This window comes from Gobio gobio (assembly GCF_949357685.1).
Source record: "Gobio gobio genome assembly, chromosome: 1".
Lineage (NCBI taxonomy): Eukaryota > Metazoa > Chordata > Actinopteri > Cypriniformes > Gobionidae > Gobio > Gobio gobio.
The window spans coordinates 64,803,065-64,817,683 of record NC_137097.1 but is presented as its reverse complement, the minus strand read 5'-3'; the positions used below and the strand labels follow the sequence as shown (position 1 = coordinate 64,817,683).

At 40.8% G+C, this 14,619-nt stretch overlaps 1 protein-coding gene across 1 annotated transcript; it reads left to right on the top strand.

Annotated features, from left to right (window-relative positions):
* The first annotated feature begins 4,710 nt into the window (after nt 1–4,710).
* LOC307128826 (uncharacterized protein) lies at nt 4,711–14,182 on the top strand. The gene is made up of 11 exons (XM_079820827.1): nt 4,711–4,897; nt 5,054–5,159; nt 6,356–6,531; nt 6,890–7,066; nt 7,169–7,289; nt 7,382–7,542; nt 7,906–8,058; nt 10,387–10,528; nt 10,624–10,934; nt 11,044–11,082; nt 13,538–14,182. Exons 1-11 carry the CDS (start codon nt 4,871–4,873, stop codon nt 13,937–13,939), a joined length of 1,815 nt encoding a protein of 604 aa, XP_079676953.1. The 5' UTR covers nt 4,711–4,870; the 3' UTR covers nt 13,940–14,182.
* The last annotated feature ends 437 nt before the right edge of the window (nt 14,183–14,619 follow it).

Below are 14,619 nucleotides of genomic sequence, written 5' to 3'. Positions count from 1 at the left end.
TGAGGCCATGGAGAAAGACTATCGGTCGGCCTCGAAGAGATTCTGGCAAACCGTTCGACGCCTCAGGAGGGGGAAGCAGTGCCCTACCAACACTGTTTACAGTGGAGATGGGCACCTGTTGACCTCAAGTGGGGATATCGTCGGGCGGTGGAAGGAATACTTCGAGGATCTCCTCAATCCCACCGACATGTCTTCCGTTGAGGAAGCAGTGGCTGGGGACTCAGAGGTGGACTCATCCATCACCCGGGCTGAAGTCATCGAGATGGTTAAAAAGCTCCTGGGTGGCAAGGCACCGGGGGTGGATGAGATCCGCCCTGAGTACCTCAAGTCTCTGGATGTTGGGGGGTTGTCTTGGCTGACACACCTCTGCAACATCGCATGGCGGTCGGGAACAGTACCCCTGGACTGGCAGACCGGGGTGGTGGTCCCTCTTTTCAAGAAGGGAGACCGGAGAGTGTGTTCCAACTATAGGGGGATCACACTTCTCAGCCTCCCCGGGAAAGTCGATGCCAGGGTACTGGAGAGGAGAATTCGGCCGATAGTGGAACCTCGGATTCAGGAGGAACAGTGTGGTTTTCGTCCCGGTCGTGGAACACTGGACCAGCTCTATACCCTTTCCAGGGTGCTGAGTTTGCCCAACCAGTCCACATGTGTTTTGTGGATTTGGAGAAGGCATTCGACTGTGTTCCCCGTGGCATTCGGTGGAGGGTGCTCTGGGAGTATGGGGTCGGCGGCCCCCTGCTTAGGGCTGTTCAGTCCCTGTACAACCAGAGCAAGAGCTTGATTCGCATTGCCGGCAGTAAGTCAGACTTGTTCCCGGTGCATGTTGGACTCCGGCAGGGCTGCCCTTTGTCACCGGTTCTGTTCATAATTTTTATGGACAGAATTTCTAGGCGCAGCCAAGGGCCGGAGAGTGTCCGGTTTGGGGACCACACGATTTCGTCACTGCTTTTTGCGGATGATGTTGTCGTGTTGGCTTCCTCGAGCCAGGACCTTCAGCATGCACTGGGACGGTTTGCGGCCGAGTGTGAAGTGGCTGGGATGAGAATCAGCACCTCCAAGTCCGAGGCCATGGTTCTCAGTCGGAAAAGGGTGGCTTGCCCACTTCAGGTGGGTGGAGAGTTCCTGCCTCAAGTGGAGGAGTTCAGGTATCTTGAGGTCTTGTTCACGAGTGAGGGGAGGATGGAACGGGAGATCGACAGACGGATCGGTGCAGCTTCTGCAGTAATGCGGTCGATGTACCGGTCTGTCGTGGTGAAGAAGGAGCTGAGCTGCAAGGCAAAGCTCTCGATTTACCGGTCAATCTACGTTCCTACTCTCACCTATGGTCATGAGCTGTGGGTCATGACCGAAAGGACAAGATCCCGGATACAGGCGGCCGAAATGAGCTTTCTCCGTAGGGTGGCTGGGCGCTCCCTTAGAGATAGGGTGAGGAGCTCGGTCACTCGGGAGGAACTCTTAGTAGAGCCGTTGCTCCTCCACATCGAGAGGAGCCAGCTGAGGTGGCTCTGGCATCTGTTCCGGATGCCTCCTGGACGCCTTCCCAGGGAGGTGTTCCAGGCACGTCCCACCGGGAGGAGGCCCCGGGGAAGACCTAGGACACGCTGGAGGGACTATGTCTCCCGGCTGGCCTGGGAACGCCTCGGGGTTCCCCCGGAAGAGCTAGAGGAAGTGGCTAGAGAGAGGGAAGTCTGGGCGTCTCTGCTTAGACTGTTGCCCCCGCGACCCGGCCCCGGATAAGCGGAAGATGATGGATGGATGGATGGATAAGCAAGTCCAGTCCAACTGAGATAAAGTAACACAAAAACAACGAAACACATTACTTTTCATAGTAATTTTAGGGAGTAACGCAATATTGCAACATGTAACTTTCCTCAACACTGTGCTTGAGTATAAGTTTGTTTCATTTTGCGGTCTGTTTAATTATTTGATATAGGTACACTACCATTTTTTTAAAATGGGGTCAGTAAAATGGGGGGGGGGGGGGTTATAAAATAAATAATATTTTTATTCAGCAAAGGATGCATTAAGTTCAAAAGTCACAGAATAATAAATGATAATAATTTATACAGTTTATAATGTATTACACATTTCATATTTAATAAAAAGTAACATTTCAAATTCAGCTGTTGCTCTTAGGCAACATTGTACCATCGTGGAACACAAGTATTACCAAACCATCACATCAAGTTATCATGTCAAGTTATCATATCCATCTTCATCCTCATCTCCATCTTCGATATCTCCCTGCCAGATTGTCACTATGACCTCATCTTCCTCATCGCATGACACTTCATCCTCCTCCCCTTCATCGGTTGTGTTTTATACCTTTTTTTAAGTACTATAGAAAACGTGCAGATCATAATATATGCAGTTATATGTGAATTACTAATCTTATACGTGCATTACAAAATCATGCAAAAATACAAATACATTTCGAGAATTTTAACTCTTTTCCTTACAAATATACTATATTTGTATCCAATCTAGTGTGTCTGGTATGGCCTTATGCGATTCCATTATGAGGCAACACACAGTTTTTTGTTATTTACTCAAATAAAATATTTATTTACTCAAAAAATACTCAATGTTACATCAAACATTTGATGATATATAATGTAAATTTCTTGAAAATACTTCTTTACTTACCAGTGAAGGTGACTCATATTTTTTGTGGGTGATTAACACGACGGAAACTAGTGAAAAATGCACTTTTCATCGGAGAAAATATGGAGCCATGTGACCTGTGCACATGTGCTGAAACACACAAAATGGACCCCTGTGGGTCATGTGACCATTTTGTCGCACTTTCATTGATTAGTATTTGAGTTCTTCTTCCCTAAAATAGGTTTGACCAATAAATTGGTGTTTCATTGTATTAAAAAAAAACTAAAATAGACTATGTTGCCTGGAGGCAACACCGTACCATAGAAGGTTCATTCCTGCCTGACTCACTTACTGCATGTATCAGAGATATCAAGCATGGGATGTCCCTGAATTTCCTTAAACTAAATAATAGCAAAACTGAAATATTGATGATTGGCTTTGCTTTAACTCAAGTCAAAAGGATGGACCGGCCCTTTGACATCAATGGGGTTCATGTTAAGCCTTCATCTGTCTGTAATCTTGGTTATTTGACTCAACTCTATCATTGGCCTCTCATATTTCTTCGGTTGTTAAAAACTCTTTTTTTCCATCTTGGTAATATTCAATCGTCTCTCACTCAAGCTGATGCTGAACACCCGTTGATAAGACGTCCACTGAGGAGCCAGAATGAACGTTTTTATGACGTCTGTGAGGAGAAACTGGTGCTGCCCTTAATCACAGACATACGAGACGCTTTGACTATTTCTGTCAGACGTCTACAGAAGCTCTTACTGAGAATTACCAGAGGTTTAGATGTTGATATTTATGGTTAATTTAAAGTCACCATTGTGGTGGGAAGCATTTGCTTTAGTTGGGCTCTTGGTCCCCGTACTTCTTGAGGTAGCTTTTCTTTGGCTGCTCTAACTGTGTGTTTGTGAAACACAATAGTTGTGGCTGAGAAAGCAAAGATAAAGTGACATCAGGTGTAATCAGCTCCTTGTTGATGATAACTAAATCATCCGAAAGCGAGCATCTGATGTTGTGTTCTTGTTTGGCACAATAGTCATTTGTTTATAGCCACTATAACCTTGCGAATCTACTGTATTGGCACCAAAAGCATTAAAAGGATCACTTATCCTGAAGGATGATAAAACAGTATGTGCACACAACGTTTTGAGCAAATATTTCACAGTCGCACACAGACATCAAGATTCTGCATATGATTCATGCATTACAAGATTACAGTATATTCAAAACTCAGCAGCAAGAGTTCTCACCTCCACCAGAGGTTCTGCTCACTTTACTCCTCAACTGCATGATCTTCACTGGCTATACCTGTGGCATCACGTATTCACTTTAAGATATTACTTCTATCATTTAAGGCATTAAATGGTCTTGCACTTCCATATCTGTCTGATCTACACTACTCCTCCTACTGTCCTTCCCGGTCCCTAGATCATCATTTACTTGTCTTTTGTCCATCCCTTGTTTCCGGTTGTCCACTGTATAAGTGGAAGGTCATTTAGTGTTAATGCTCTGTAATATCTCATGTTTGTCTACCTTCAAGACTCAGCTAAATGAATATGTATGTGGCCTTATGTGTTTGCAATATGTGTGTGGGTGTGCAAATGTATTTTAATGTACAAAGTAAAGTGAGCTACGGTAAGGCGCTATATAAATAAAACATCTTTTTTTTTAGATTCAGGTCCATTTTGCACACATTTGCAGCTGCACTTCCTGTAGCTCAACTCTTGGTTGGATTTCCTCTATAGAGAGAGCACTCTCCCTGTATGCCCATCCATGTGTTTACCTTTGACCCTGAACAGAATCATCCTATGTTTGTTTAAGCCTATATTGTCTGCAGGTTTTGATAAATCCATTAATCGGTTCCAAAGAGTTATCAACCTAAACACAGGCCGATGTCAGGAGGTCTCTGTTGATACTGATGTCATTGCTCAAATAATTGTCTCCTATGATACAAGATCATTGCTGCATGATAGAGAGGATTAACGTTTTTATCTGGGATTAAAGACAGCCCCCATCTAGGTTTCCTAATGGGTGCGGGTTTATATTTAAAGCTTAAGACCTTCTAAAAGCTCTCCATCCATCCATCCATCCATCCTCAGAGAGCTTCACTTCAGTCTGGAGAGAGAAACTGGAACGCAAGTTTGTACACAAGTAGCTAGATTGCACTATGACTGAAATTGTAATACTTGCTCTAACGAAGTATGCATTGATATTTGTATCTTAATGAGAAGAATATCCAGATGATGATTGGTAGGAGATGACGGCTGTGGCGGACAACATGGAGGTATTCATTTTTTTACATTTCTAAACTTGACCCTAAACGTTTCTAGTTTATTATTAGCTACTGCATTGCTATGAATCATTATGAACAATATTAACAATGTATGTTTACAACAACCTGTTAAGAATGTTAAAGTTGATTGATGTCTTGTCTTTGCAGCAGGTTTCTGTCGAACAGGATCAGTTGTTTTCCCTTGTTAGTAACGCTCAGCGTGGAAGAATAGATGAACAGCGCTGCACATTGGGTCCGACAAAACCTCAACCAGGTCAGATGTCTTTGTCATTTTGGTAATGGTAATTAAGAAATAAAATATATAATCACCATATTTACACGGTTGATTAATCACAGCGCATTAAGACAAATGCTTATTTCAAGTTTTCTGAAATGTTATGTATAAATATGCAAATGAGGCATTTTCGAATAAATATGAACTAATTCACATACATTTCCAGATCAGAAATATGAACATTGGATAAACAAAGTTACATTTTTTTTGTTTAATTTTGTTTACATATTATAGTCAGTGGTTTTTACAAAGGGGATTTTGATATTTCTTTTTTACGGAGCCTCTTACAGAGGACATGGTGGAGGAAAAATTATGGGACGAAAACTATTTATATTTCAATGCTTTTGCTTCCTCTAGAAAATGTTTGCGTTCCCCTGAGAAACTTTGCGTTCATTCGCAAAAAGTTTTTCGTTCCCCAAGTTTGCGAACGAACGCAAATATCTCAGCGAAAGAACAGAAAGGTTTTGCGAGTGAACGCAAAAGTTTGCGAACGAATGCCAATATCTTTGCGAGATAATGCACAAGTTTGCGATTGAACGGAAAAATTTGCAAACGAACGCAAAAGTTTGCGAGCGAACTCAAATATCTTTCGGTTAGAACGCGAAGGTTTTGCGAACAAACGTAAAGTTTCTCAGGGGAGCAAACATTTTGCAGGCGAAGGCAAAGTTTCTCAGGGAACGCTAAAGTTTGTGAGCGAATGCAAATATCTTTGCGAGTAGCCTAGAAATCCAGACGCACCCTATAGCGGCAGCAAATCTAATTTAAAGACTGGGTAGTCTAGCAACTCTCCGTTGGCTTGCAAGCTGGAAAAACCAAACTCTGGTCAGGCCAATCACATCGTGTATAGAGTCGGTGGGTGGGCTTAACATAATGACGGCAGAGTTGCGGCGGTTCTGCGTTCTACTTGTAAACAAAGAAGCTGGCGAACAGCGGTCTTTCGAATCAGTATATATTTAAAATATATTTTTCATATTATATAATCCAACCCCATGTCCGGGGTTCTGTATTGACAGGAATAAAACTGTACAGTTTGGTGTATATTTCTGACTATTATGGCAGCAGCCCAACATACTCAAATTTGACCTGTGAATGAAAAAACAAAGGTTTTGTCTTGGGTGTCTTGCCTTAAAAGTAACATTTACATGTTCATGTCTCTTTGGATGGCTCTGCGGCAGATGGAGACGAGTTTTTCCAGTTCCTGGTCAAGAGTCAGAGCCAACGATTAGATGACCAACGAGTGACGCTTAGTTCATTGCCAGGGATGGAGGCATTCACGGTCAGAGATCCGAAAGACGGAAATGTATTGAAGACCAACTTTGATCAGTTTTGCAACATGGTCAGCAGAGCTCATGTGAGTTTTCCGGTGAACTTTGGAGCACATCTGATTAGTAAAATGTTTATTGGAGCATGTTTTACAAGATAATACTGTTTTTGTCATTCTATTTCAAAATTACACATTTAATTCACTGTTACTATATGAGTAGCATTTTATTATACAGTCCTGTTCTCCATGTACATACTATGTACTTATTATAGTAATTATAATAGTTGGGTAACAACTAAGTACTAACCCTGAACCTTCCCCTAAACCTAACCTTTACCCATGTCGTTATAGATCATCGAGTAAATCCTACCATTTATTTTTGATTGATATACAGAAAAGGAACGAAAGGAAAGTATTGTGTCAAATTTCTTTACCTGCAATGTAGAGTTTCAGGAAACACATCCCTCCAAAAAACACCCTGACCCCAGGGGCCCCGGACTCTGTGAGAAGGGCGAGCTTCAATCCTCAACCTCCTGCTGATTCAGACACTTATAACACGCTCACAACCAGATCAGCCTCATTCAACCCCATATCAGACAAAGACAGAATGGAAAGTTTTCAAGTGAGTATGAATGCTATATTCACAGTGGCCGCAGATACTTTTTCTCAAAACTTGCTACTAACAAAGTACAAAAGCTTGTTATTCTTGTTCTTAATCCATCAGCGTGAGCAGGACCAGCTGTTGTGTCTAGTTAGTCAAACCCAACGTGGACGTATGGATGAACAGCGCTGCTCGATTAACCCCTTATCGTCATCACCCAGACATACGGACAACAGCCAGTCAGGTTAGTCTGTGATAATAAAGTTAGTCATTCAACAAATGCATCGAAAAACAAAGTTTCTTACTAGTGCATGTTTCTATACACCTTCTAAACAGACCAAGATGCAGAGAATTTTTTTAAACTCATTACTAACACCCAAAATCGACGGTTAGATGACCAGCGGGCAACGCTAAACCTGTTGCCATCAAAACAAGCACCTCCTGGTATGACAGCTCAGGAATCAGATCAGCTCTTCAACATGGTCTCCAGAATACAGGTATGTAATGTGTTGAGATGTGGCCTTCATCATTTCAAAAGGTCATACAATATGGTTCCAAAGTCTGAAAGACATTAATGCTTTTATTCAGCAAGGATGCATTCATTGATCAAAAGTGTCAGTAAATCAGTGCTTTGAAAATCATGAAAAATGTGATGACACGACCATGCGCTGCAATAATAGGGGGAAGAGAACAAATATAGGCCAGCAAAAAAGGGCTTATTTTAAGATCTCAATCAACATTTACTAGCGCTCTCCTGTTTTAATAATTGGTGCACAGAAATAGAAACCTGGACAGAATATCATTAATTTAAAAGCACTCCATGATAACAAGGCACGCTTGTATTATTTTCTCTTTGGCAGGGCTCTCGGATGGATGATCAGTCCTGCTCTGCTCCCAAAATCCAGCTGGGGTCTCCCGCCCCCCCAAGGAAATCATATTCTCAGTCGGTATCCCCGACTAACCCTCCATCTGAATCAACCAGGAGATCAGGTTCATTTAGTCCTTCCTCTGAGGTGAGCGGAGGTGATATACTATATCTAATAATAACACTGAATGTGCTAAACATGCTACAGAGATTTTACTGTAGGCCTATATAGTTCAAATTTTATAGATTTTGTTGTAGTTAGTAGCATAAAAAGTTGTCTTTGTGATGGCCTGTAGCTCAATATTTAGGGTATGTTTACATGACAACGATGTACTGAAAACGGAACATTTTTAATTTTGGTTCTTGAAATGTTTCGCATTGTCAAAACGATCCCTGTTCACCCGTGAAAATGCCTAAAAATGCTGTATTATTCTTGGCCAGTAGTTGGCAATGTCACTTCGTAAAGAAACATGAATGGCAGGACCCGAGGTTTCCCAGCAGAACATTACCCAAAGCCTTCCTCCCATAGTGTATCCTGGTGCCATGTGTTCCCCAGGTGAGCGACACGCACCCGGCTATCCACGTGATGTAAAAGAAAACGTGATGCATCAGACCAGGCCACCTTCTTCCATTGCTCTGTGGTCCAGTTCTGATGCTCATGTGCCACTGTTGGCACTCTCGGCGGTGGACAGGGGTCAGCATGGGCACCCTGACTGGTCTGCGGCTATGCAGCCCCAAACGCAACAAACTGCGATGCACTGTGTATTCTGACACCTTTCTATCAGAACCAGCATTAACTTCTTGAGCAATTTGAGCTACATTAGCTCGTCTGTTTGATCGGACCACACAGGGCAGCCTTCACTCCCCACATGCATCAATGAGCCTTGGCCGCCCATGACCCTGTCGCCGGTTCTCCACTGTTCCTTCCTTGGACCACTTTTGATAGATACTGACCACTGCAGACCGGGAACACCCCACAAGAGCTGCAGTTTAGGAGATACTCTGACCCAGTCGTCTAGCCATCACAATTTGGCCCTAGTGAAACTCGCTCAAATCCTTTTGCTTGCCCACTTTTCCTGCTTCTAACACATCAACTTTGAGGACAATATGTTCACTTGCTGCCTAATATATCCTACGGTGATGCATTGCTGCCACATACATATTATTTTTTTCTCTCAATTATGTCGTAATAACGAGATGTTATGTCGTTTTAACGTCATCTTTTCGCGTAATAACGAGATGTTATGTTGTTAAAACAACATATTTTTCTTGTATTTTTCATATATTTTCTCCTAATAAGGGCATGTGTTGTGTAGTGATGTGTGTATATATGTCTGTATCCATATTTATTTAGCCCATGCCTTTGTCACACTTGTTTGAAAATAGGCTCATCCGCTGCCTATTGTCTGGGACATGGAGTGTGGTCAAACATGATTTTTATTGAGTTTTGTTTTGTAGAAAGTCTTTCTTTAAAGTGAATTTCGTTTCCTATAAATTGTATTTTAATTTTGATCAAGGTTTCATCTAATTGCCTGTACTGTAGCCTATATTTAATAAATAAGAAGCAAACCAAGAACGCTGGGAATGGATTGGCGTGCGTAACGAACCCACTGGCCATGTTTCCGCGGCCTTTGAGTAAGGCTGAAACTATAGCGTCTTTCTGTTTTTAATACATTTTAAGACAATCTTACTTACAGTAGGCCTATAGATAGTTATGATATTTGTGGCTGCACCAGGGTCCGTCATTACTAGGTTAAAGTTATGCCACTGAGGCTAATCATGAGCGGTCCATGGCACCTGTTACCCATGGCTATATATGAACTATAGGCTACATCAATAAATTACAACAATTTCGTGCTATGGGCACTGCCACTGATACAGGCAGCGGATGAGCCTATTTTACGCTGAGCTTGCTTCTGTTTTTCAAACAAGTGTGACAAAGGCATGGGCTAAATAAATTCTCTAATGTGGATACAGACATATAGCCTATACACACATCACTACACAACACATGCCCTTATTAGGAGAAAATATATGTCGTTTTAACGAGAAAAATATGTCGTTTTAACAAAATAACATCTCGTTATTACGAGAAAATATGTCGTTAAAACGACATAAGATCTCGTTTTTACGAGAAAATATGTCGTTAAAACGACGCAAGATATCGTTTTTACGAGAAAATGTCGTTAAAACGACGTAAGATCTCGTTATTACGACATAATTGATTGAAAAAAAAATGTGTATGTGGCAGCAATGCGTCACCGAAATATCCCACCCCCTAACAGGTGCTGTGATGAAGAGATAATCAGTGTTATTCACCTTAATATAATCAGTGTTATTCGTCATAATGCTATGCCTGATTGGTATATATATTACCATAGACTGTTTTCTTAGGATAGTATAATACATAGTATAATGCCCCTGGAAATCATAAATTCACATTGATTCATATAGTGTTATCTTTCTCTTAATTAAGGTACAAAATTGTATTGATCAGGACCAGTTTTTTTCCATGGTGCATCATGCACAGCATCGGCGAATGGATGACCAGCGGTGCTCATTTGAACCCTTTAAAAAGAGTACTCCCTCTCCAAAGAACCCAAACGCAAATCCCACAGGTAACTGAAGTCTGCTTGGACGATTGTGATTATTAAAAACTGAATCACTGTAATCCAAAAGTTTCACACTGTACTACTGTGTTTGTTGCATACAGCGGAAGATCCTGAGGAGTTTTTCAATTTACTGACCAAGTTTCAAAGAGGACGACTGGATGATCAACGCGTGACACTTAGCGCATTGCCAGTTCTCCAGCCCTCCGGAATAGGGACTAGGAGAGAGGAAAATAAAGCATCCCCCCATATCATGCTGACCCCTGCGTCACCTGCTGCACCAAAAAAAGTGTGTTCCAGACCTTCCTCTCCCACTCTGACGGTCTATGAATCAGACATGCCTCCCCCCAGATCGGCCTCATTTTGCCCAGCGTCAGATAAGGAGAGATTACAGTATGATGACATGTCTGGGCAGGTGAGGGATTTTATTTTTAGCATGTACTGCATCTATTTTTTTGCTTTTGATTCCTGAAAATTGAGCTGAAGTGGTTGATATGAATAGTAAGCACATTCTTGTTTTACAGATATCATTTAAAATTTCCATGCGCTTCCCTCCACATCAGGTAAGTACAATACATGGCTTGTTTATCAGAATGAAAGAATATTTAGTGAAAAGTTTACTTAAAAGTAATACGTTTCACTCCACCGTATGTCACAACATGGAAGAAAAATCTATTGCTACTTATGTTTCGTTATAACACTCAATCTCAATTTATTTATAAAGCACAATAAAGCAACAGTAGTTGACCATTTTGCTGAACAATATCAATAAAAAAAAACTGGAATACATACAACAGAATGACAGTAAAAAACAACACAAACACATAATTGATTCTTAGACTAGTCTCATTTTGCTCAGAGATTATAAACATTCTCAAAAAGAGGTTTTTAGTTGAGATTATTCTGATAGAAAGTGGTAGGCTATTCCACAATTTAGGGCCGGCTATGGTAAAAGCCTGAATCTAGGGACCAGTAAGTGCCTATTAAAAATTGAACCCAGTGGGAGCATATACTGTATAAGGGGCCCAGGATAGAGCCTTGGGGAACCCCACAGGTCAAAATTGATTTGGAGGATGAACACCCATCCACACAGACTGAGAAAGTTCTAATATTCAAATAGGATTTTAACCAATTTAGGGCACAACCTTTAATACCCTCAATGTTCAAGGTGGGCAATAAGAATACTGTTTTTCTACAGTGTAATGCCAGACTTAAATCTAAAAACAAAAGTACTACAGAGTTCCCAAAATCAACAGATAATATATTTCATACTTACGATACGTAAAATAGAAATTCTGTCAGTATTTAGAATCTTCTATCTTCATTTTGTTGTAAACCCACAACCATGAAGTCATGTGATAGATTTGTGTGAGGAACAGACCAAAATACATCACAATGTGTCAGCTGTTTTTGTCAGTAAACTAAAAAATGGTGCTATATAGCACTAAAACTGGTTCTTTGGCTCGTAATCGTAGGGGAACCACTTTAAGTGCTGTATAGCAACAAATCTTGGTGCTTCAGTGGTTCTTTGGTATGACTGAGGTGCTATAAAGCACCACTACCATATACAGAACCTGTTAAGATATGGTGCTATATAGCACCAAAAGTGTTCCCCTATGATGCTGTAACAGGCCTGTTAGGTGGGGATTGAACATAGGTCTCTAGTGTTAAAAGTCACTGAGTTTATTGATTGAGTTAAGTCTCCAGTAAACGAATCCAAGGGCAGAGGTGGCAAAAAGCGTGCCATCTCGTTGATCTTCAACAAAAGACAATCTTTACTTAAGAAAATGACAACAAAACAAAGGAAGTTGGGCTTCCAAGAAACAGAGAAAAACAAAACAGACACAAGGGTCCAAAAACATTAACCAATACCAACTTAGCTTGCAGCTGACAACAGGTAGCATAGGCTCAAGACTGAACAATAAAGCATGGCACAAAGGGCACAAACCCACTTAATAGGGCAAAACACAGGTGTCACACATCAGGCATAATGAGTGGTAGTGTTCAGGAGCCTGGTGAGAGGAAAATAGCAGTCCAGTAATGAGTTCAGCCAATAACCACTTTTAGTACCATATAGCAATTTTTTTTGAGTGTATAATGAAAGTCAATGGGACCCAAAACTTTCAAGCTCCAAAAAGGACAGAAAACAGATAATCATCTGAGTTTGGAACACAGAGAAAAAAGGTCTCAAAATTGTACCTTTAGGGGTACAACGGCTTGTCGAACATATTTGTACCTTTTATTTTAGCACAAAACGGTTGATAGTAGTACCTTAAGGTATGTAATTTTTGTACTCTAAGGTGCTAATGTGCAACTTTTAGGAGTAGAAAAAGGTACAAATATGTCCTTTAAGGGTACTGCCTCAGCGACAAGCTGTTATACCCCTAAAGGTACAATTTTGACACCTTTTTTTCTCTGTGTGAATGACGTGAGGGGAAGTTTCATTTTTTTCGGTGAACTATCCTGATGAGATCAATTAAATTGATGGGCATAAATAATGCATAAATAATGACAAATTTGGGCCTGTTCCTCAAACAAAGCTATCATATGGTTTCAGAAGACAATATGATTCCTATAGACAACTCTTGAGTTTTTTTGTCATGTCCATTGCTCAACTTTTACTATTATATGCTGTTGTATGAAAACAAATAGCTTTCTCTATGCCACTGCAATAGCTGAAATGGAAAAAATATTTGCCCAAAGTGCCGTTCATTTATTTAAATAAAACTTCAAATAAGTGCTATTGACATGAGCTGATCTTGCAGCTCAAAGTAAACATAGGACTTAAAATATTGTTTTGTTCCAGACGGCTACTTATTCATGACTGAACATTGATGTCTAATGCAGATGTTCTCAACTCTGGCCACTCGAGGTCCACATCAAACTCACATAGTTCCTGTAACTTTCTAGTAATCCTAAAAACACTTTGATTAGCTTTTTCAGGTGTGTTTGATTTGGATTGGAAGTCCAGAGTTGAGAACCCCTAGAGTCTAATGTCTATGTTTGTGTCTCCTTCAGGTGCATGGAGCAAATAATCAGCCGTGTCCATTCCCTGAAGTCTTCCTCACAATCGGACAACCAGGGGAGGCTATAGTACTTCCTCTCAGCCGTAGGCCTAGCAGACCGGTCTCTCTCAACGTGAACTCACCCAGAAACCATCGCTCCAGGTCTACGTCCACTAACAGGTCTCCTGCCAGACAGGGACACCCGAGACCCTCGTCTCCACACCCAGGAGATGCGGCTAGTCCATTCAGCCCTTATGAGGACTACTTCTCTCTCATCCAAAGAGTCCACACCGCTCAGCTGCAACAGAACAATGAACGGGGCAGAGCAGAGCCCAGCAAGGAGACGAAGAAGGGAAAGGGGAAGAGTAGTGCAAAGAAAGAGAAAAAAGAGGGAAACAAAGAAAAGAAAAAATAGGACGCTTGTTCAGTATATGTGTTTCACATCACCTGGATGAATGCCAGTTTTACAAGCTAAACAATGGGGGTTGAGTAAACGGATTGACTGGAATTGGTTTTGTTTGTGTGTCTGTATTAAGTGTAAATGTACAGTATTCAGATAAATCTGCTGTGATGGATGCTCAAATAAGCCCGTGCTGCTTCTGTTGTGTTTGACAACCTTCTGTGAATTATAAATAAATATATATTTGTGTGATGCTTTATACCTGTTTTTAAATTACCTACTGTCACTAACAGAATTTGTGAAAAAGAAGTACACTTTAGCACTGAAAATGTTTCTGTACACACTGAATAGTTTATAGTTATGTAAAAAGCAATTAGCTGAACTCAAGTGTTTTTTGACATTTATGTAGGACTTAAGTATGTAATTTCATAATTACTTCTATTGTCTTATGAAATATGGTTGAAGAAGTGCATTGCCGAATGTATCGATAAGCATGTTTGATAAACTAAAACATATTTTAATGTTAAGTAGTAGTTAAGTAGTATAGTTAAGTGGGCAATTTGATATTATGTCATTTTGAAGTTGAAATTTAATAACTTTATTTATTTATTAACTTTAAATGTGATATCAAACAAACACACTACAGGTACAATTTTAATCAAATACTTTACGTGTGCTTTAGTAGTCCAAACTAA